This window comes from Ursus maritimus, unplaced genomic scaffold (genome assembly GCF_017311325.1).
Source record: "Ursus maritimus isolate PB19 unplaced genomic scaffold, ASM1731132v1 scaffold_3, whole genome shotgun sequence".
Classification (NCBI taxonomy): domain Eukaryota; kingdom Metazoa; phylum Chordata; class Mammalia; order Carnivora; family Ursidae; genus Ursus; species Ursus maritimus.
In genome coordinates this window covers 83,021,858-83,044,686 of record NW_024425563.1, presented here as the reverse complement: position 1 = coordinate 83,044,686, position 22,829 = coordinate 83,021,858, and the positions used below count along the sequence as shown (strand labels likewise).

Genomic DNA, 22,829 nt, shown 5'->3' with positions numbered 1-22,829 from the left:
GTTTTTATTTCCAAACCTATTCATGCTGGTTGTACTTATCTTCAAAATTAGGTAATTTAATAAAATATTACCATAGACAAATGAAATACAGATGCAAAGAGAGTGTTGTTTGGTCAATAAAAGTTGAATGCTTTCGAAAGACTCAAAAGCATGTCTGAAACACTAAAAAACACTACGTGTGAGACAACTGTAAAAGATAAGAAAATTTTGCCCAATAGATACAGATTGTTTTGAAAAGATCTTTAAAGTATGGCTCTCCTTCGGTTAAAAAAAGAGAGTAAGGTTAAGGAAACAAGGAAGAAGAAGAAAGTAACAGGAAGTCAGAGACAGCACATTACTAGTGGTTTTATGTAAGAAAAATGATTTTGAACTCCAACCAGCTAATCTACAAAGAAAGGGTCTTAAACTACATCAAAAGATAGGTGAATAAATATACTTTTTTTGTTTTGTTTTAGGTTAAAATAAAATGTTTAAGATATCTTTTCTTCAATTACCCAACCACCCATTGGTCCCAATCAAGTCTAATAGAGGGGTGTCTCCAACTTCACAAGACAGCCGTAAAATTAAAGGACAAAATGTGTGAACGTGCTTCAGAAATCAAATCATGCAATATATAAATAATCTTTATAAAAATGTAATAACTATATGCCACCAGATTTTAGTTCTTTTGATGCTATACACCAAATATAGACTAGGAGAAAAAGTAGGTATTTGAGAAACTATTTACTATTTACCGAGCACTTTCTTGGAATGTTACTGACACAGCTAACACATATGCACAGTATGGAAGAGAGAGTAGTCAAAAGAACAGACATGCTCACAGTCTGGGGTCCACAAAAAAGAAGCACAAGAAGAGAATATGTTCAAATCAGGATGGAGACCATAAACTTCAATTAATTATTACCAAATAAAAATGACTTCTGTTCATTTCAACCACAAATGTATACAGCTGATGTCTATTTGCTAATTTTTAACCTGAAGCTACATAACCACCTTGGCTTCCAGGAACCGGGGGTCTCGGCCACAGGAGAGCACATAGTGCAACACGGCCATCTTCTCACAGTCTAGCTGAGTGTTCCATAGGAACTGTAATAAATAGGACTGGTTGAGGACTGCCCTATAGAGCTTTCCAGAACACCAATCCAGTACCAGGGACCCTGATAGTGACTGTAAAGGACCATGAGGTAGCATATCAACCACTTCATTGTTTCCTGCAAAAAAAAAAAAAAAAAGGGGGGGGGAGATCAGCAAATAAAAGAAACCCCGCTCACCCAAACATAAACATTGCCAAGACAAACCCAAATGGACCATGTTCATAAGAGAAAAACCACAGCCATACCTGTCAGAAACAAACTGTGGCAGATCAGGTCTGGATGTTGAATGTTAAGTAGATGAAAGAAATGACCAGGTAAGTAAACAGCCACATAATACTCTGTAGAAGAGAAAGATAAAAGTTATCTGCATGTGGCAACAGCAGCACAGGAAAGAAAAAGCCCAGAACTTCACAGTATCCCTACTTGTCTTTGAACCTCTTAAAACACAAAAGTTTTGATCAACGTAATAATAAACTGCCTGATGTCAGTACATTTCATCTTACTAGCCATATCTCATTTATTTCTATCTGTGGCTAATTTTCTTCATACATTTAGCCATGGTTATCTTAATTGATATCTATAATTTGAGTCTTAAGTGATCTGTGGCTTTATATGAACCTAAATGACCTCTGAAAGCAAATTAGAATAAAAAAATACCAAGCAATATGAATTATTCCTTTATCTGATAGTCTGGGAATAGCTTATGATGGGAATTTCCCTGCTCATTTATGCCAGTTGGGGGAAGCTCTAAAATTTTGTTTCCTATGTTTGCCTACTCGTCATCATCATCACTATCGTCATTGTCATTTTGTTTAGAGAACCCTTATAAACTGATATTCATCAAAACAATCTCTGAAGGCATTCTAACACTTGGTGAAGTACTAATATATTTCCTTGCATAGAGAGCTGCCAAGAATTCACACTTTCACAGTCCCTGCTTTTGATAATTTTGTACCAAGAACACTTGTACACAGATTGAGACAATGTGTAAAAATAGGTTTCTGGAGAATGGGAAGGTGGAAGTAGCCCTTGCCAATAATTTTTCACACAATAGCAGTGAATTTCATACAGATGACACATTTAGATTATAAGTGAGCCAGCTGGACTCTTTTTTCCTAAGAAGCAAAGAAATACATGCTAACCATTTGCATAGAAGGCATTCAGTGGAAAGGAAAGGAAAGGAAAGGAAAGGAAAGGAAAGGAAAGGAAAGGAAAGGAAAGGAAAGGAAAGGAAAGGAAAGGAAAGAGGATGTAAAACTCAAAGCATTTGACTTAAGTAAGTGTCCTCTTGGTCACCGGGGATTAAGTGATGTTAAAGAGAACAGCACAAATGGTTGCAATAATATTCTTATCACGGCAACACTTGAATAGAAAAACACAAATAATGATATAGTAGGGTATGGTGGAAAGGGTTTAGCCATCAAAGGACCTAAATTAATTCCTAGCCCTAGCATTTAACCAGTTAACTAGGGTGGTAACTACATCCTGGGGAGAGGAGGCATTTGGAAATTTATGAGGGTGTTTTGAATTGTCGCAATCATTGGAGCGGAAGAGGGAGTCCTCCTGCCATTTGGTGAAGGTTGTTAAATCCCCCAATGTGCAGGACACTCTCACTCAGAAAGTACTGCCTCATCAAAAACGTCAACGGTGCCTGTGATAGGCCAAATGATGACCCTGAGAGATGTTCATGTGCTAATCCCAGAGCCTGTGGATTTGTTACCTGAAGTGATAAAAGGCACCTTGCAGATGGGATCAAGGACCTTGAGATGTGGAGAGTATCCTGGAGTATCCAAGTAGACCCAATGTGACCATAAAATGTTTATGGGAGGGAGGCAGAGGGAGAAGATCACGCGAGGATAAAAGAGATGAGAAGGATGTGGTCACAAGCCAAGAAATGCTAGCCTCGAGAGGCTGGAGGAGGCCAAGGATGAATCCGTCCCCAGAATCTCCAGAAGGAACCATTTCTACCCACACCTTGACTTTAGCCCCTCAGACCTCCAGAACCAAGACAACGTTCACGTTGTTTTAAGCCCTAAATTTATGATAATTTGTTATAGCAGCAATAAACTAACACAGTGCCCTGATAAGAGACACTAAAAGGAGCCTGGGCACACACCTCAGTCTTTCTGAGCCTCATTATCTGTAAAATGAGGATAACATCAGCAAGCAGAATTGTTGTCAGGATCAAGATAACTGAAATAACATGCTTAGCATATAGTATTCATTTTTAAAATGGTAGCTTTTTATTTACAAGCATATCTTCCTTATATAGAGGTGTTTGGGTTCATGGAAAACTTCCCCAAAACTCTATTCTTTAATATTTTCATCAACATAAGTCCCTTTTAAGAGGGTGACAATTTAGGACAATTGCATGCAATTAATAAGAAAAAGACATCACTCAAAAAGCAATACTGTTGACATAAAAATTACCTCTGGAATAGTTTTAATCTTGGGTATAATTTTGTGCCAAGAAGATAAAATGCATATAAGAAGGAAAGATAACTTACGTAAGAGCCTATTTTTACAGAGCTCTAGGATTTCTGCCGGCTCCACAGTCTGAAGACCTTAGATTAAATCATGCCTGCCCTTTTCTAGAGTCATTCTCAGGGGGAAAAAAAGGAAGGCCACCTTTGACCTCACAAAATGCTAAGTTTTTTTTTTAGTAGAAAGTTTCCCACATCACTCTTGAGATGGCATGTTGATGTAGTATTCTCTGATAAGAATCAAGTCTCAGACCCAGGAAACCTTGTATTTATCTCTTACCACAGGAAGCAGTAGAATCAGGCCTCTCTAAGGCAATTTCCCACAGGTTCAAAGCTCATGTTAACATTCACCACATACTGTCCCACTCAGCATTCGCTATCTCACCTCAGCTATAGTATTGTTCAAAAGAAAAATATTTTATATGAACTTTATCATTTTCGTTCTCATTTTGCCCAGTGCCCTCACATCACACCTTCTTAAACTTTTGTCATGATAGCAGATGGACTGGGGAACAGAAATTGGAGAACATATTAAAGAATCATGTGCTCTGAACCTGAAGCTTTTCTTTTTTGAATATTGTGCCATGCCCCATAGGTAGGCAAGTAATAGTTCTGTTACTTTGTCTTGTGCTAACCTGTTCATGCCCCTCATCCCAACTGACACGGAAAAGTAGCTTTCGGTAGGTTGATACAATAAACCCTTTCTTGATTTTCTCCATTATAGACTCCATTAATATGTTCAAACCTAACACTCAAGTTCCCCTACCATTATTTACTCAGTGAAATCAACACGTTCAAGCTGATCCATAAATCGTTTATAGGGCTTGGAAGCTCTTAGCAATTAGAAACAGGGAATGGATAATTTCCCAAAGATCTTTGTCCTCTCTAGAATCAAGGGACAACATGATGTATTATTTCTCATAGGCTTTTAGGGAGCATCCCATTCACTGTCATCATTTTTAAAAAGATTTATTTATTTATTTATTTATTTATTTATTTATTTATTGGGGCGGGGAGAGAACAAGCCGGGGGCAGGGGGAGGGAAGAAGGACACGGGGCTGGATCCCAGGACCCTAAGATCATAACCTGAGCTGAAGGCAGACGCCTAACTGACTGAGCCACCCAGGCAGCCCTGTCATCATTTTTATACTAACAAATGGCTTTTTAGGATGACTACTAAAAACATAGGAAAGCTCACAGCCTGGGTTCTCTAAAAAGGGAAGTGCATCCCCTCCCCAAAAGGCTGATCTGAATGGCGGACACAAATATGTTCATTAGGATTGGTCTATCAGCCTAGAAAAAGATACGGGTCAGGAAAAAATATACTATAAAAATATTAACTAACTTAATACGGTTGACCCTTGAACAACAGAGAAGTTAGGGGTGCTAAGGTTTCCAGAGAAAACCTTCCCCTTTCAGGCTTCAAAAAGGTCAGTGGTTGTCATCACAAGCCAAGTCCTACAGAGGCAGGAGAAAATGGGGTGTACAGACAAGAAAATGAGATATAAAAGGCTGAGTATCACAGGTACTAGAAAGAAGGGTCAGAGCAGAGAGATGAATCTCTCTCTCACTCACCAAGGTTGAGAAAAGTAAGGCCCTTAGTCACATGTGAGTCAACACTCCCAAGAGCAGCAGTGAAGGTCTTGCTGTGCCCTGTGGAGAGAGAACAGGAAGCCAAGGAGAGAATGGTAAAAAACAAAGAGCCAGAATTCCATCCAAGGCTATTACTCTATGTAATACTCTTAACAATTAGGAGCTGTGAAACTGACAAAGCAAGGGTCTCTGACTTCTAGATTTCATGGTTCTCCATCATTCTCCAAAAGCCAGCACAGAAGATTGATCACAGTGCAGTCAGGATCCAGTAGATGTTCTGGGCTTATCGTGTAATATTAGACCTCATAGGGTGGGTTGTGCTCGGACAGAAGGATCTGAAGGGATCTACAAGATCCAAGAGATGGAGGAGACCAGGTGGCTCACTGGCCCTCATGGTTTACATGTTCTTGCCGTCATTAAGACCTCCTGAGACTTCTCTCAATCACTTAGAAGGGTAGTAGACTATCAACTAAACTCAGTGTATTGGGCTTCTCTCCACTTTTCTAACTCTTCATCAGAACTAGTAACTCTTAATAAAACTTTCATAGAAGTTTTATTTATGGTTTTAACCATTATATTAATCATTAGAAAAATGTATGAAAACTTTCTGCAAAAGAAAAATCCAACTTACGCTATTAAAGCATGTCTACTTCTGAAGTTGCTTTTAGTTTCTTCATTATTAAAGTGTTAAACTTGTTTTACCTAGACTTCTAACTTCTGAAGGTAACGTTAGGCACGCCTGCAGAATTAACTCTGGTGTGGCCTGGCATAGCTTTTTTAATTAAAAAATTTTTAAATTAAAAAAAATTTAATTCCACCCATACTATGTACTACACAAGTACTAATTTTAAGAAACTAACCAAGCAAAATAAATGTGCCTTAGCACGGTTCAGGCTAGAACTATTAAACGGTACACTGGCCAACTTTAGAACTGGAAAAGCTTGGGCACTTACTCATTCCTGCAGGCTGACTGCTGACAAATCAGTTTCCTGGGCTGCAGATGTGTGAAACAGAATAAAGGTATCTTAGGTCTAAGACCTATTGAGATCTGAGATGATGGACGCTTTTAACTAGAACTCTGTGTAACCTTCTAAAAGTTAAATATATTGATGTTTTCCAACTAGTAATAATAAAAAAGCAAACAAACACTTTGGACAAATATGTCCATAAAGATTGGTCTACCTACAGGCCTAGAAAAAAAATATAGGTTAGGAAAACAATATAAAAATATTAGCTAACTCAATACAGTTGACCCTTGAACGACAGGGAGGTTAGGGGTGCCAACCCCTGAGCAGTCAAAAATCCACGTATAAGTTTTTGGGGAGTCAAAAGTTAACTACTAATAGCCTACTGTTGACCAGAAGCCTTTCTGATAACATAAACAGTCAATTAACATATTTTATATCTTATATGTATTGTATACTGTATTCTCATAGTAACGAAAAAATATTATTAAAAAAGATAGAGAAAAATGTTATTAAGAAAAATTATAGGGGCACCGGGGTGGCTCAGACGGTTAAGCGTCTGCCTTTGGCTCAGGTCATGATCCCGGGGTCCTGGGATCAAGCCCTGCGTCGGGCTCCTTGCTCAGCTGGGAACCTACTTCTTCCTCTATCTCTGCCTGCCGCTCCCCCTGCTTGTGCTCTCTCTCTGTTAAATAAAATAAATAAAAATAAAAATAAAAAAAGAGAGAGAGAGAGGGAAATTATAAGGAAGAGAAAATACATTCACAGTACTATATTGTATTTTTAAAAAAAAACCCTGTATGTAAGTGGATCTGCTCAATTCAAATCCATGTGGTTCAAGGGTTAAGTGTATTCATCATTAGTAAATTTCTTCAGGAAACATGTATTATATAGGTATACAGGTTTAGAATGTACTGATAAAATTTATTACAAGGTAGTGAGACTTTAAAATTTATCTAACTTGCTGCTATTTGGAAAAAATGATTATGTAAAAATAAAAAATTAAGAATAAATGACATGTACCTTTATGAAAGTAAAACACTGAATATGTGATTTTTTCCCAAGAGTCAAACTTCGGACTGTAACATACACACAAAGTTCCTAGAAGTAAGAAGGTATTTAGTAGAGCTGAAAAAATCATAGACAAATAAAAAGTCTCCTAAGCCACTTAACCTTACTTCTGTTCCTTTACATATTCTGCCTCAACTTACCTCATAGATTATTTCCAAATTCTAGAAATGGTTTATTAACAAGCTGCTAAGAAATTTCAGTTCAACAATTACTCAGCACACACATAAGTAATGTCCTGTGGTAAGCTACTGAAGGATAGGAAAATGAATAGGGATATACTTACCGCTGCATATGAAATCATGGGCGTCTCGAGAAGTCTACAAAGGAGATTCTCCTAATATACGTATATTGCCCTGTTCTCTTGTTTAGCTTGCGTTCCGAACATTACTAGTAGTTATAGACCCCAGTTTACCAAAATGCGTCTCCTCTTTACAGTTTCCAGTCTTCCTTTTTATCTGGAACTGGAAGGCAAACTGGGGCAATAAGAGCAAGTATGGCCCATACCCACCCAGATGTGGGTCACTGAGTGCCTTGGCCGAGTGCAAAGGAGAGAGCTCCTGGCACAAAGTGGTCTTCCCGATGAGCCCTGACCACCTTCACTTACCCCATCACTCTAGAACACTCTCAGCCTTCACACCCTCTAGAATACGAGGAATATTCCAACGTGGAATATATACATCATCTCTAGCAGCTGTTGCTAGATATGTAGACTACATATGCTCATCAAAGACCTATCATGGAGGGCCTTATGCCGAAACTGATACGTCTAGTGCTAACATTTATGTGATTACCTGCAACCAGAGATTTCCAGGGTGGAAAGGAACTTGACCAGGGTCTAGAAAGCTGGGTTCTAGTCCCAGAGCTAAAATTAACTAGCTGTGTAAATTCAATCATTACCCTGCTTCAGTGAATAGCAATATTTCCTCTGTTATACTTCACTAGGTCCTTTATCAAAGAATCATGCTGGTTTAAAAAAAAAAAAAGAGCCAATTTTCTCTAAGAAGGCTATTTAAGGACATTAATGAGCATTCTGTTATAATGTTTATCATTTGTGACCATTTTTAATAACATTTAAAACCGTACATATCTTAGAAGGAAAGTAACAAAAAAAGAAAAATTGTATCAGGTAAAAACAGTAACAATTCTGTTAGATGTAAAATTACTGTTTTGGTTACTGAGTACACAATAATAACTTTTCTTTAAAATTACAGCAGACTCACTAAGAATCAAAGTAGCACTATACTAAAGCATAAATAAAAATAGTAATTATAACAGTTAAAAATGCTCCATGTACCACTTTGACTACTTTCAAAAAGTAAACATACTACCAGCGAAAAACTACTGGTTTATTCTGTTCTTTTATGTTCTATGATCACAAGGAGAAAGAAATATTTAGCAGACATAGTTAAACTTTAGCCGCTCTGGTAATAACAAAATAAAAAAATTTGTCCTTTCAAATTAGCAAAGTTTTTAAAATGGTAATCAATTCTGTCAAGGGAGCAGTAGGAAGAACATTCTCAAATAATACAGGCGGGAACTAGTACAACCTCTCTGAAATATAGCTTTGCAGAGGATTGAATATATTCATACCTGTCGACCCAAATTCTTCTTGTAGGAATCTATCCTGAGGCATGGACGTGAAATGTCAACAATATAAAGAAGATGACTTCCTCCATTCTAGCAAAATCCTCCACACACCATCCTTTAGAGAATGGAGGTCATCACTTTTCTTGTTTTGAAGAAAGTTAAAGTGAGGTGTAGAATAAATGTACCCAATTACATACACCAAGAACCATCTTTAGATCTCATAAGCAAATATTTCCAAATTAGGCTGTGGCTTAACTCCCTTTCCCAAGCCCAAAGGGGGGAAAAATAAAGACACAGCAAGGTGGTAAGAGATGTGCACAGACACTACAAAGCCTGTCCCATCGATAGAATTTTCTTTGATAATGGAAATGTTTTATATCTGTGCTGTCCAAATTGGGGACGATGGAGCACTTAAAACATAGCTACAGTGACTGAGGAACTCTTTTTTATTTAACTTTAGTTAACTTAAATAGCCACAGATAGCTAGTGGCTACCATATTTGACAACCCAGCAATGGAGCACTGGTTCTCAACCTTGAGAGTACATTAAAGTCACCTGGGACTCACAGATTCTCAAGCTTCCCATTAGATCAACTTAACCAGAATCTCTAAAGGCAAGACCCAGGCATCAGTATTTTTTTTTCCTTAGGGAGAGAGAAGACTGGGGAAGGAGCAGAGGGACAGAGCAAATTCCAAGCAGGTTCCATGCCCAGGGCAGAGCCTGACATGGGGCTCTATCTCACTACCCTGAGATCACCACCTGAGCTGAAATCAAGAGTCAGATGCTAAACTGACGGAGCCACCCAGGTGCTCCAGTCATCAGTATTTTTTAAATGTGCCTGGGGCAGGGTGCCTAGCTTGTTCACTGATGGAGCGTGTGACTCTTGACTTCAGGGTCATGGGTTCGAGCCCCATGTTAGGTGTAGAGGTTACCTAAACAAGTAAATAAACTTAAAAAATAAATAAATAAAATGTGGCTGGGGCCAATTAATTAAATTCTCTAAGCCCAGTTTCCTCATTTGTAAATAAAGAAAATATAGAACCTACTTCATGTGGTTCTTACATAAGAATTAAATGAGATAATATGTACAAAGCTCTGCTGAAGAGGTTATATCTGGCTATAAAAGTTAGCTGTGATTATTATTATTCCAGAATGATTTTGCTGCTATTTACAAGTTGGGGGAAGTTGCAGTTTTAAAAAACAAAGCATGCTCTTAATGGTGTATCCAGAAAGAGATGTTTAATAAATATTCATCAATGATGAAGATAAAAATCTCAAAGTTGGCTCGCCTTTGGGAAACTATTTGGACAATGAAAGCTATTATGGACAAAGTTTTCCAAGGGAAATTATCTCATTGTAAAAGGCTCTATAAAATGCTAAAACACAGGACTAATTCTGGGAACTTGTGAAGGGCAACTCTTGCAATCATATGAACAGGAAAAAGAATGTACACTTTTCACCCCTCACCACCTCCCAGTAGGTGGTGCATAAGAAAGAATGACGGCCACTGACTTCAGCACAGTGGCACAGTTGACTATTAGATGGGACAGGAATAAGAATATTTTCTTCCCTTCACTGCTTTAGGAAGTCTCTGATGTACCCTCCTGCTAGAAACCATTTTTAAAAATCTACATGAGCTCAATCTTAATACAGAAGCAGCCCTCTGCCCACCATCGCCTCTCACGAGCACCCCCCTCATCCAGATTTAACCTCTTGTTCCTTGGAAGGTAGGAGATTTCATTTCTTAGGGCAGAAAAATTCAGGACAAAGATCCTTTCAAGAAGGTAACAAGTAATGCTGAAAGGACAAAGTAGCTCCCAATGACCAATATGGGACAAATGAACATCCAATATTGTGATAGCATCATCACTGACGCAACGTTGCATTTGTTTAAGACCCAGAGTCTGTCAGCATTCATTTCATGAACTGTGTTCTCTGGTCTCCATGCCCGTGGGAAATGAAGCTCACTGGTGTAGAGGGAGCCATACAGGGATTAGACTATTTGCTCCCTTCTCCATTCCTACTTCACCGAAGTAGGTTTTCATTTGTTTAACCATAAGGTGAAAAATCATTTTAAAAAAGCAATTTGGGAAAAACACGAGCTGACAGCTTGGTTAAAAACCAAAAGTTTGCTTCTCTCGCTTGCTGAGTCCTAAATCAGGAAGCATCCCATTTGGAACAGGCTTATTTCTGTTTCAAAGCTGACTGTGAAGAGCAAGGCTCATTTTTGACTTTTCTAGACATTGCTGAGAAAGGAAAGAACAGACCTACCTCTCATGCAGATAAACCTAACATTTGATGTCTCAGATTGCCCGTTTATAAGTTTTAGCTGCTACTGTTCATGAGACCAACAGGGATAGACTAGCTGAACTAGAACATATCTGAAGATACTAGCATCTTCCATTAAACCTCCATTATACACTCTCATAACTTCCTAATCCCTACAATTTATCAAGATTCTATTGAAATACTATGTGTGTACTTATTTAATGTCTAAATTCCAAACAGTAAACTCTGTACTAATAAAAATTAGGTCCATTTTGCTCATCATTGTTATCTCCAATACCTAGCACACAGTAAGTCTCCAGAAACACTGGCTTAGTGAATACCACATTATTTGGCTGTGAAGGAATACAGTTTTACTCCCAGTGCTACTTAACTGAGTTAAGCTACGGTATTTAAAAAGGCTATTAGATTTAGTTATTAGAGTTGACTGTTTAGACAACTACAGTACACTAATAACTTCATGTCAAGCTTTGACTGTCAGCTCAGTAAGTTCTAGAATGGTTCTTAGAGCAGCTAGGTACATAGGTTTAGAATCCTAACATATCAGTAAGCCTGACACAAAAAGCATCCCCGTAATTGGACACGATTTGTTAAAAGATGGAGCAGGTAAACCGGTAGATCAAGTACATACGAATCTATCCCCTCTATTAAAAAATGCAAATAACTATTAGAACAATAACCCTGCTGCCTGTGGCTTCTTTCATACAGACCACGAATGTATAAAATTGTAGTGGACAAGATAATTTGGTATGTAAATATCCATCTGATCACTTATGTAAGATTGTGGCTCTATTATATTTTAAGAATCCATATGGCTAAACAAATGACTAAATTTTTCATAGAACTCAAATATAATTGAATAAATTGATAAATACAACCTTGGTATCTACCTGTATGGTTGGTAAAAACGCACAGGGTCAGGTGTTTGGATAAGTTCTCCTGGTCTTGAAGATCATCACATCCGAAGTTTACAAGTCTAAGAACAGAAAGGATAAGAAAATGAATGCATTTAACAATTAGTTCCCTCTTTCACTTAATGCAGTGAGCATTGCAAAATCGACCTTGTCATACACTTGAAACTAATATAACACACTAATATAAACTAATATAGCAAGTTGTATGTCAACTACACTTTCATAAGAAGAATTTTTTAAAATAAAAAATAAAGCTCCCTTTTAAAGGATAGTAACCACTATAACATACCCACAGAAGTAGAGACTTGTCCTTGAGAAATTTAAGTAGATGTTTTATTTTTTTGTTTAAAAGTTCTATAAAATAGTAATAAGAAATACATAAATGGCATGGTTCATGTAATAGAGAAAAAAATAAAAACAGAAGTTGAAAGTAATATAACTTTTTTCTAAAGTAGAGAACTGCATATACGGTTTCAAAATAAGCACAACTGAGTGTTCGTATGTGATGAAATAAAGCTACTGAAACAGAACAGTTTAGGATTATCATTACTCTAATTCAAGAAGACTTTCATTTCTTCTGTGCAACTAGTGGGCATGTGTTTATTTTTTCAAAAATGTTCATGTTTTTACTCTGTGTAAAATAGTCTGGGGGAAGAAAAGCTCACCTTTGTAAAGGTGTAAAAAGGAAAACAGACAAATAGTAATGCAACAGACACAGTGGAGCCACAAGTGGATTGACTACAACATGCTCTTTGAGGGCAACAAGAGAAGGGGTTTGATGTTTGATTCTAAATGTAGCTCTGATTCATCAAATCCTTTTACTGAATCACAGGGAGAAGAGCACTTCCACAGATCAAAATAAACGGAAACATCCTACAGGAATAAATGGCTATGAAAATCAATATGATTGACTTTACATGAAAAACCCCGTGTTCGTGCTTGATAAATTTGTTTATCTTACCTATAGAGGACAGAAATATCAAAGGCCACACACACAAACACACACACACACACACACACACACACACACAGAATATCGAATTGTCCTTATATCTGCATACTATAGATTAGGTATAAATACAATCATTCTGCCCACAAGTGTCTATAAAAATTAGCAGTAATCTATGTGTAACTTACTTAAATCCTGAGTCACTTAATGTTATATCCAAGGGTGCTTCAAACTGTCAAAAAATCATGAGAAAACAAACCAAGAAATGACATTAATTTAGCGATGATAGTTCTGAAACTCAGAGCAAGTCTGACAATGCTGTGCTTGCCCATTGATGAAGAGCCCTTTTAACCATCATTATCTTCAGACCTTATCCCCCCAAATCCACAGCACAGGAAGTCCATTGGGAATATTCTAGAGTTTACATACAATCACAAGCTTGGTGTAGAGTTAGTTCTTAAAGGGCTAATACTTGACAACCTTGCCTCAGATTTGAATATCATACATGGGTTGTATAATACACCAGTCAGTAGGGGTAGGATATTTTACAAGACACAGATGACCATGCACAGAGGGGAGGACTGGATGTCTTTAGAAGGAGAACGAGTGAGTTTAAAAAAAAAAATGGCAGGAGGAGTAAATGAAATTCTTCTAATGGTATGATATCAATGTATTAGACACCAATACTAATCCTAGTGAAGAATAACATTCTCTGCATCACAGGTAAAGATACTTAGGATTCCTCACCACAAGACCAGCATTCCAAATGGCTTTGCCAGGAGTGATGCTAGATTTTTACTAATTAGACTATACACTCTCGTTGATGTTTTACCCTACATTCAAATCCATCAACCTCACAAGTCTTTTTGGGTCAAATGACTTGTAACCACTTAAAGCCATCTACTATAGACCGTACCTATTACCCTCTACAAGTCCTCACTCATACGTTTGTGTCTTTAATGAGAGGTAATCAGTTAGCAGGAATTTCCTGTGTGCTCTTCAAATCACCTGTGTTCACTGTATTTGTTACAGAGTTGAAGCCTTGAAATGACAAGAACTATGTTACTTGTTAATGCAAGTGACTAACACAGCAAGAATGCTACCATGCTGTTTCTGATAACAGCTCTCTTTAAACAGAGGCCATGTGTTATAAAATTTCCCACAGCCCAGTTGTTCTCTGGACCTACCATTAAGTTAAACTTCTCATCAGCAGAAAACTGGATGCATTTTAAGACACTCCTTGATTTCTAAAAGAGAAAATAGAATAACCGACAAATTACGAAAAAAGTAAAAATCAACAGAGGCACCTGGCTAGCTCAGGTGGCAGAGCATGCAACTCTTGATCTTGGGATGTGAGTTTGAACCTCATGCTGGGTGTAGAGATTACTTTAAAAAAATAAAATCTTTAAAAAAAGATCAACAGGGGCGCCTGCGTGGCTCGGGTGGTTGAGCATCCAACTCTTGGTTTCAGTTCAGGTCACGATCTCAGGGTCGCGGGATCAAGCCCTGTGTCAGGCTGTGTGCTCAGTGCAGTCTGCTGGAGATTCCCTCTCACTCTCTCTCCCTCTGCCCCTCCCTTGCTGATGTGCATGCACGCACATGCCCTCTCTTTAAGTAAATAAAATCTTCAAAAAACAATAAAAATAAAAGATCAAGAAAAACATTAGTAAAAAAGAAAGAGAGAAAAGGAAGCGACTAAGAGGCAAACATAATGAAAATCTCTCATATTTTTAATAAACTTTCATTGACTGTCCCCATCAATGAAAATGCAGTGATTAATTAATTCAAATAATGATAATGTCAAAATTCAGTTGTTCCAGTAAAAAGGAGGCCAGAGGACTAGTTTTTACCTTCAGGTCAATGTAGTATAATCTTTGCTCTGACATATCCCATTGAGCCCAAACAAAATCCTCAACTACTCTCTCTCTTGGGAGATGGCCAGAGTCTTTCAGTACCTAAAGAGGCAAAGAGATTTTAGAGATAAGCAACTATTTTAAAGGAGGATATTTCTGGATTTATTTTTTTGCATATTTTATCTTTATAATACATTTAAATATTTCCACAGTTTATTTTTAGCACTTCCCTACCCCCAACACATACACATGGAAAGTCTTTCCAGAAAAGATCTGAGGCATTATTTAATTACGTGCTCTTTTCAAACACTCTATAATGCACTATATTATTCTTGTCCCTAGTTAGCCACTGGGGCTGTTGAAGGCAAGGCCACACCTGCCACAAATCAACACCAGGAACAATAGAAGATTCAAAGCTTCCCATTCTCTACATAACCCACTCAGGTATCTGCAGACAAAAGGGCTTCGCCACCAAAGATAGCAGCTTTGATGTCGAGGAAAAAACTCAGGCCTGGGGGGGAGAGCACTGTCCCCCAGATCTGCCATAAGCCATTCATGTGTCTTTGGTCATGCTTCTTACCTTAATGTCTTCCACAATGAGTATGGTGATGCTGCCCATCCTGACCCAGCTTAGGCACTGCCTCCTGTACGAAGCCCTCCCTCACCCCCTCCCAAGGCAGAGCTCCCCACCTCTGTATTCCTATGGTCCTCTGGCGTACTGCTCTCACAGTTACATTGAACTAATGCTATAAGTTTACCCCAGTGAGTACGCACTCTTCTACAACCCCTTCATATTCTCAACAAGATTCTAAACTTAGGGCAACGCATCCTGTTTCCATTTTTCTGAAATTTGTTAAGTTAGAACAGATTTGGGGACTCTCAGATAAAGGTGTATACTAACAAGAACATGATCATCAGAGTGTGACAACTCAGATTCACATTTCAATTTTGTCCCTCTCGAGAGTTCCCTCACCTCTGTGAGCCTGGCTTGTTGTATTCTCTGTAAACACGGGGACAATTATAACACTGCCTACCGACCACAGGATGTTGTTCTGAGGGCATGGAACCGCACACCGCCTTAAGAAGCTGTCGTCGAAGCCCTTAAGAATAAGAGCAGTGGGGGCGCCTGAGGGGCTCAGTGGGTTACCATCCCACTCATGGTTTCCGCTCAGGTCATGATCTCAGGGACCTGGGATCAACTCCCACACCTCCTCTGCGCTCAGTGGGGAGTCTGCTTGAGGATTTCTCTCCCTCTCCCTCTGCTCCTCCCCCTCATGTGTGTACTCTTTCAAATAAATACATAAATCTTAAAAAAAAGAAGAAGAAGAAGGGCAGTGATGCCTCAGGGAAGGGCAGGCAAGGATGGCGGCATGCTGCAGCTACACTGTGCTGGCTGCTGACAGGTGCCCCCTGGCCTCACTCACTCTGCTGTGTCTCGCATGGCTCCCAGCCCCTCTTCTAACCAGCCAGTCCTCTGTCTATACGCATTGCTGGTCTTGTTTATTTCACCAACCCTGAATTGTTTATGGGACTCTCTCCTCTAAATTCGCATTGCTGGCTTTGGGATTCTGCCTTCATTCTTTCTCTTTGGCCTCTTTTCTGACCCTAGTCCATGCCCGCCATCTGTGCCCTGCCACCATGTCACTGGTGGCCCAGAGCTCCAGCCACACACTTCCTAGTCATTTTCCAGCCAGGCCTCTTGATTTGAGGCTTTCAATCAGAGATACATAATTAATAAATGCCATTTTCCATTTCAGTGTTGTTCCCTTAACTTAAAAATTAAAATCTTCAGAGAAGGATTATTTTGATGCAGACTATTTAAATATTGAAAGAAGTAATTTTTAATATCAATAATATATTATGATCTTACACAAATTGTCAAGAAAAAAAACAACCTAATAGAAAAATTGACAAGGATATAACTAAGTAATTTCCAGAAAAGCAAACTCACACAGCCAATGATATTAACAGAAATACCAACTAAAATAATAATGTTATCAACTTAACATTCATCAAATCGGAAAATTTTTTTAAGAAGGCAAATGCACCTATGACTGGTATGGATAGAGGGAAGGGGTACTCTTCCACATTGCTTTACAACTGTGAATTGTTACAAGGTTTTTTGGAAAGCAAGCTAGCAAAATCTGTTGAAATATATTAAATGCATATACCCATCAACCCAATTATCCATCCCTGAGGCTTTAGCCCAAAGAAATATGTGTAACAAATATGTAAAGCTATAAAAAAAAAAAAACATTTGAGATGATTTGTAACACAAACAGATGAACAAAAAAAAAGTGACAATTAAGTGAGTGTCCACCCATGGGAGAATGACTGAAATTGTATACATCCATACCAGGGACTATTATGTACTTCTAAAAAGAATGAATTGACCTGGTTGACTTGTAGGTAATGCCACAAAGTTGAATGAGGAAGGAGTGAATAATCAACCTCTGGGTGTGTCAGGGGTGGGAATGGGAAATACATAGGTTCAGAGAAGTGCACGAAAGGAGACATAATAGGTTACAGACAAAAGTCAGAGGTGAAAAGGCAAGGGAGAAGTGGAATACAAGCAAGAAAAAAAAGAAAGAAAGAAAAGAAAATTGAACTATATAAACCCCAGCATATATGTTATGATCCCATTTATTTTATGTATGTCTAAAAATTAGGGAAAAATTTCTATCCCTATTTAAAAACCTATAGGGATAGCCCTGATATAGTAAGTAAAAAGCAAAACCAAAAATGGCCAATTAATATACATATTATGATTCTATTTTGGTAAAAACCACTGAATCCGTGCACGTGCACCCGATCTTGTGTACGTGTGTATAAGCAAGGTAAAGGTGTGGAAAGGGTCCCACAAGGCTGTCATGAGTTATCTCAGGAGACTGAGATTGAAGAGTGAGGTCAAGATAAAGGAGATAATTAAACTCCTTCATATGTCTCATATTATTTCACAAGTTACAACAGCAAGCCTATAATTTGAAAGACATCAAATAAAGAAAGTGGTCTGTTTCTATAACATTACTCTATCCTTAACAGTCTCGAAATGTCACTCTGTGGGGAAAAAACTCTGAAGCAAAAGAAATTTCAAGTATTTACCACTCTATTTCCATCTTCTTGGATGACGCGGATATGAAACTTTTCAATATCTTTAAAAGAGAAAACAATAGACAGTTTAACCTTTATGAAAAGCATAAGCACTTTTTTACACCTAACAGTGGTGAACCTTTATTTATAAAAGCTATGAAGATTAATTAACTGGCTGGAAAAATAGTACTATTACACATAGCAGTTTCATGATATACGTGCAAAGCAAAACCCACCTTTCTCCAGACTCCCTCCACAGTCCACTGCTAATCCAGCCTTCAATATCAACAATACATGAAGCATTTAGCCCTCCTACTCCCCTGGGTTCCCTCAAATGTTGGCCTTCCCTGCACCATCAGTCTTATTTAGAGTTAACAGGGGTTCATTTGCCAGAGATTATCTCCAAGCACTTCTTATATGGTCCCATTCTCTCATAAGCAATCTAGATTCGGCCATAATTAACCTTCTGCCCATTCTAGATACAAAAATGTGAGACAGATAATGGGTCAGGAGCATAGACACCGAACACAAACCTAACCCTCTCAGGCCCGTCCTTCCCATAAATCAGCTGTTCCATCTTGTAACATGAAAGACCCCTTACGAGATAAGATCTGCCAGTGGACTTTATCCTTTGTCTGCCACCCTTCCCACCCAAAAGTGTAAACTTCATTAAAGAATGTCCCACTCTTATTTGCCTCTACCTGAATTTGACCAAGTATGTGTCTTCAAATTCTACCATCAATTTCTTCTGGCTTCTAATGCCTTCCCCTTCCTTGATCTGAGGTGACAGACATCTTAAAGAAGGATGAACTAAAGAAGGCAAAAATGACCTCCACAATTGTCCTACACTCTACCGTGTGACAAAAGTGGAAATCTATGTATGTGGGAGGCCATCATTCCCAGGATGGGGAAACAGAGCAGGACCTAAGGGAAGAAGTCAGGGCAGAAGGAAAAGCCCTTCCATAGGAGTGCTAGGTCTTAAATGGACATTAAAGGTCAGTTGGACATTTAGTACTGGATGAATGATCATTTGCAAGATTTAGTCAAGTCCCATACTTCACTAAGAGATGAGCCCTTCATGAAGTTCATATATACCACCTAAAGATACACTCACATTTTTCTTCTGAAATCAGTAACAGATGGTTCTCTGGAAGAGGGCGACTTTCCACATGGGGGTAGAGAAACTGTAAAAAAGGAAATTAATCAAAATCATAAGCAACTACCTTGCTTACACAACTATTTCAAAAGTGTCTGATTGCTGTACTATTACATATCACGGAAGGTACTGGGAACCAGAGACTAGTTCAGGCAAATCACACACACACATATTACAGACAAAAGCAAAGAGGAAAAAGAAACACTTTCAGGATCTCAGTTTCCCAGGGGGAAGTTGATGGCAGGTCCAACATAACTCATTTCAGCAGCCAGGCTGAAGTATACGCTATTTCTAGAGATGGTGCTTTTCTATTTTGGAATATGTGATTCTGAAGCCAATCAGAAACAATATAAACAACAGCTGTACAGAAAGTTCTTCTCCACATGCACAAAAAAAGTGATCAATACATCTGTTGAGCAACTAAGCCTCGTATTTAATTTGACAACCAAGTAAACATATGCTCTACTACAACTTCCAAAGGCCCACATCCAAGAGACAAAGCACAACGTATCGCGGGACTTTCCAAGAAAGAACAGTGAGTCACAGTGTGGCATGCGGTGGAGGATTTACAAGCCTCAAATAATAGAATGACTGCCACTGGGAAGAAAAGGCTTGATCCACCCCACTCCTCCCTGTCTGTGCTCTCCCAGCTGTGCCAGCCCCCAGGACAAAGCGGCCAGCCAGAAACACAGGCCTGACGCTATGAGCCATGATAATGAGGGAAAAGGGGTCATGGGATGACTCCAGTGACTTAATTCTTTCATCATCAAAAGGGTAACTATAAATCAACAGTTTCGTTTCGTAACATGAAAGACAGCTTACTAGATAGGATCCACCAGTGAATTTTGGTTTTCCCCCCCAAGCTTCAAAGCATAATGAAAGAACATACCCCTTTTATGTCCCTACTTTATAGTCGGCAGCCTCTCTGAAGACTAGGAAAAATTTTGACAAAATATATTACCTGGTGTCCTAACTTTTCGTGCTGACAAAATGGAAATAGAACTGGTAAATTTTTCAAGTTGTCTGTGTCAAGTTTCCTTTTTAGAATTGAAAAACAAAACATTAACTATACACCATTTCTTCACAGCAAGAACCCCAACATTATACAATAGATAGCAATGCAGAATTCAGCTATGAAAATAATGTAGAACTTATTATGTCCTGATTTGTGAAACTGAGCACATTGAACAGGAAACAGTGTGTACGGGGGTCGAGGAGAAGCAAAGCTGAGTGAAACCGTATGGATAATGGAAGAGCAAACACTCAGTGCCTCTGAATAAGGAGATGCTCCTGCAGAAGATGATTCGGCCTCCCCTGGGACTACACAGGGGCCAAGGCATGCTTGCGTAGGACTGTGACCTGGAGCAAGGTGCTGACGAGTTCTAAGCCTTTGCCTGGACTTTGTGTGGCAATCAGTAAGAACATGATTTTAAAAATTACATTTAGGTGGTGGTGGTTTTCATTTCTACAATGAGGCAGCCCTAGAGCAGAGCCTGGAAGTAAGACTATAGAGAGAGAGGCTTCAGACACAGCTCTACAAAAGCAATAAATAAAAATAAGAATAAAAATGCAAGGTTGTGTTTTGTTTTGATTCTGCAGCGTCAGTAGAAATCTATATAGATTACATCATACTAGGGGAATATTTATCTTCGCAAATACAGAGCTAGACTCTGACAATTAATATTCGTCGTTGGAAGATACACACTATAGGTGGATATCTGGAACTATTTGGAAGATGCAGGTCGTGCTGGTAGGCAGTTCTCAAAAGGGACCAGACTGGGATCCAAACCCCTCCCACTACTGTCTCGCTGAACTTCCTCTGTGAGGGAGGCTGAGGCTGCACACACAGACTTGGGGAAATGTGCTACCCGAGATCACCATGAATGTTTCGGTAAGAAAAGGGAGACAGATTGCAGGGCAAGATCAAACTCAGTGGACAGTGAATGGCATTTCTGTAAAGGGGAGAGGCAGGGGGAAAGGGAGGTGGGGGTTTGCCCTGGATGGAAGTTTGTGGGATTTTTCTCTCCCCAGAGGGACAGGCATGAGGAGTAAGGAGCAAGGCTAGGAACAGAGATGGATCCACAAGACAAGTACAGGTTTTACTCCATTTGGATGGGGACTTGCCCTTTGGCCTATGGAAGCAGTCATGCGTCATGTACTATTAATTTTTTTAAAAACTGAGATAAAATTTGCATAACAGAAAAATCACCTTTTTAACTATTTTAAAATATACAATTCCGTAGTTGTTAATACATTCGCAATGCTGTGTAACCATAGACTTACAAAAACTCTTGCCCTTCCTGTGCTCTCATTCTTTTTTGCTGCCCCAGTCCTTCAATAATGTCTCCAATGCCCACACAGCCCTGGATGGAGATGCTAGGAAGCCAAAAGAACAGGCCAGAAAAGGGAAGTATGGTCTGTCCCAAAGTTACCCCTGTACTGATGACAGTGCAAACACGGCAGCTTCCTGGGGGAGGGGGAATGCGGCCTAGGAGCTCGGCGCCAGGCCCTGTGTGCAAGCAGGCAGTGACCGCTGGTGAAGGACCTGGGGCAGATAGGAGAGAAGCCCCCCTCCTGACACGCTGCAAGAGGGAGACCCATAGGCTCAAGGCCGGGAGTAGGTTGGGGGTGGGAGGGACAGAAGCAGAGAGTTCAGGTTGCACAAGGAAGTTATGCTCTAGCCCTGCATGAACATGTATCGTCACGGGTGGTCATCTGCAGCAGGCTTAGTCTACGGATCGCCACCAACACCACGCACAGAAGCTCCCAGGGGAAATACAAGGCTCTGTATCAACCAATTAGTACATAAGTTTATTTCATGTGTGTTCCTATTTAAAGACATCTTACTTAATATACACTGTTGATCCATAAGCATTGAACTCATGGTCAACAGCACTGTCATCTCATGCCTTAACGCAGCTTATCTAACCCACATGTTCTCTCTGTAAACCACAGCTTGGCCTTCTTGCGCTCAGGCACCCTAGCATTCGGCCCTCTGCGTGGGGAACATTTTAAATAGTGAAATCACCAGCAAAAAGCCCCCAAATGCGAAAATCATGGTACTAAACAGATCGTGAAAACGACATCCGGTTACAGTGTGAGAGGTGAACCAAGAAGGCAGTGTCACCTTGCTCAGCTTCAGCTGGGTGACAAATTTTTCACGACTGAGCACATTTCTGCAGATGACTATAAAAGCACCGTGAGAATTGACTTTGGTGTTACAAATCGATTTTACTGAGTAGTACAATTGACAAGTTCAGAACGTGCAAGTAATGAAGATTGGCTGTGTCTGGTCCCCCTGCACCACACACACGGTGCTTCTGTGTCCTTTCATGGAGTTGATAAACTCAGGGATTAAGCCATTTATTCCTATTTACTCTGTCAACTATAGGAGTGCATTAAAAAAACCATTTTTTAAACTTACCTTAAATGTGTGTTGAAAGTCTGCACTTTATCAAGTAAAAACATTACGTGACTATCAGACAAACCGTGATATAATAGGGACAGAGGAGCTGGGTTGAGTTTTGATTTCCATGTTTGCAAAGGGTGAACAGATAATTCCAGACACACCCATCTACCAGATTGCTTTGAGGATTAAATGCGATAATGCCTGTGAAAACACTTTGTAAGCACCATTGCCTCTAGGTTTCACGCCTTTTGATTAGTGAGATGAATGATAACCTCGTGCTCCACAGGCTTACCTGCACCCAAACACGGCCGGTGCTCCACAGGCTTACCTGCACCCAAACACAGCTAGTGCTCCACAGGCTTACCCACACCCAAACACA

The 22,829-nt window shown here is 39.3% G+C and overlaps 1 protein-coding gene across 3 annotated transcripts in view; it reads right to left on the bottom strand.

The window, feature by feature from the left end:
* Positions 1–22,829, bottom strand: part of LOC103658772 (gamma-secretase activating protein) — a 78,877-nt gene that overhangs the window by 35,384 nt on the left and 20,664 nt on the right. For all 3 annotated transcript variants that reach the window (XM_040644330.1, XM_040644331.1, XM_040644332.1), the window contains exons 7-16: positions 19,000–19,069; positions 17,898–17,947; positions 14,793–14,897; positions 14,130–14,189; positions 13,131–13,174; positions 11,970–12,055; positions 7,159–7,236; positions 5,153–5,230; positions 1,340–1,432; positions 994–1,211 (exon numbers count right to left, since the gene is read on the bottom strand). In XM_040644330.1, coding sequence (XP_040500264.1) covers positions 994–1,211; positions 1,340–1,432; positions 5,153–5,230; positions 7,159–7,236; positions 11,970–12,055; positions 13,131–13,174; positions 14,130–14,189; positions 14,793–14,897; positions 17,898–17,947; positions 19,000–19,069 — 882 coding nt within the window. The remainder of the gene's footprint in view (positions 1–993; positions 1,212–1,339; positions 1,433–5,152; positions 5,231–7,158; positions 7,237–11,969; positions 12,056–13,130; positions 13,175–14,129; positions 14,190–14,792; positions 14,898–17,897; positions 17,948–18,999; positions 19,070–22,829) is intronic.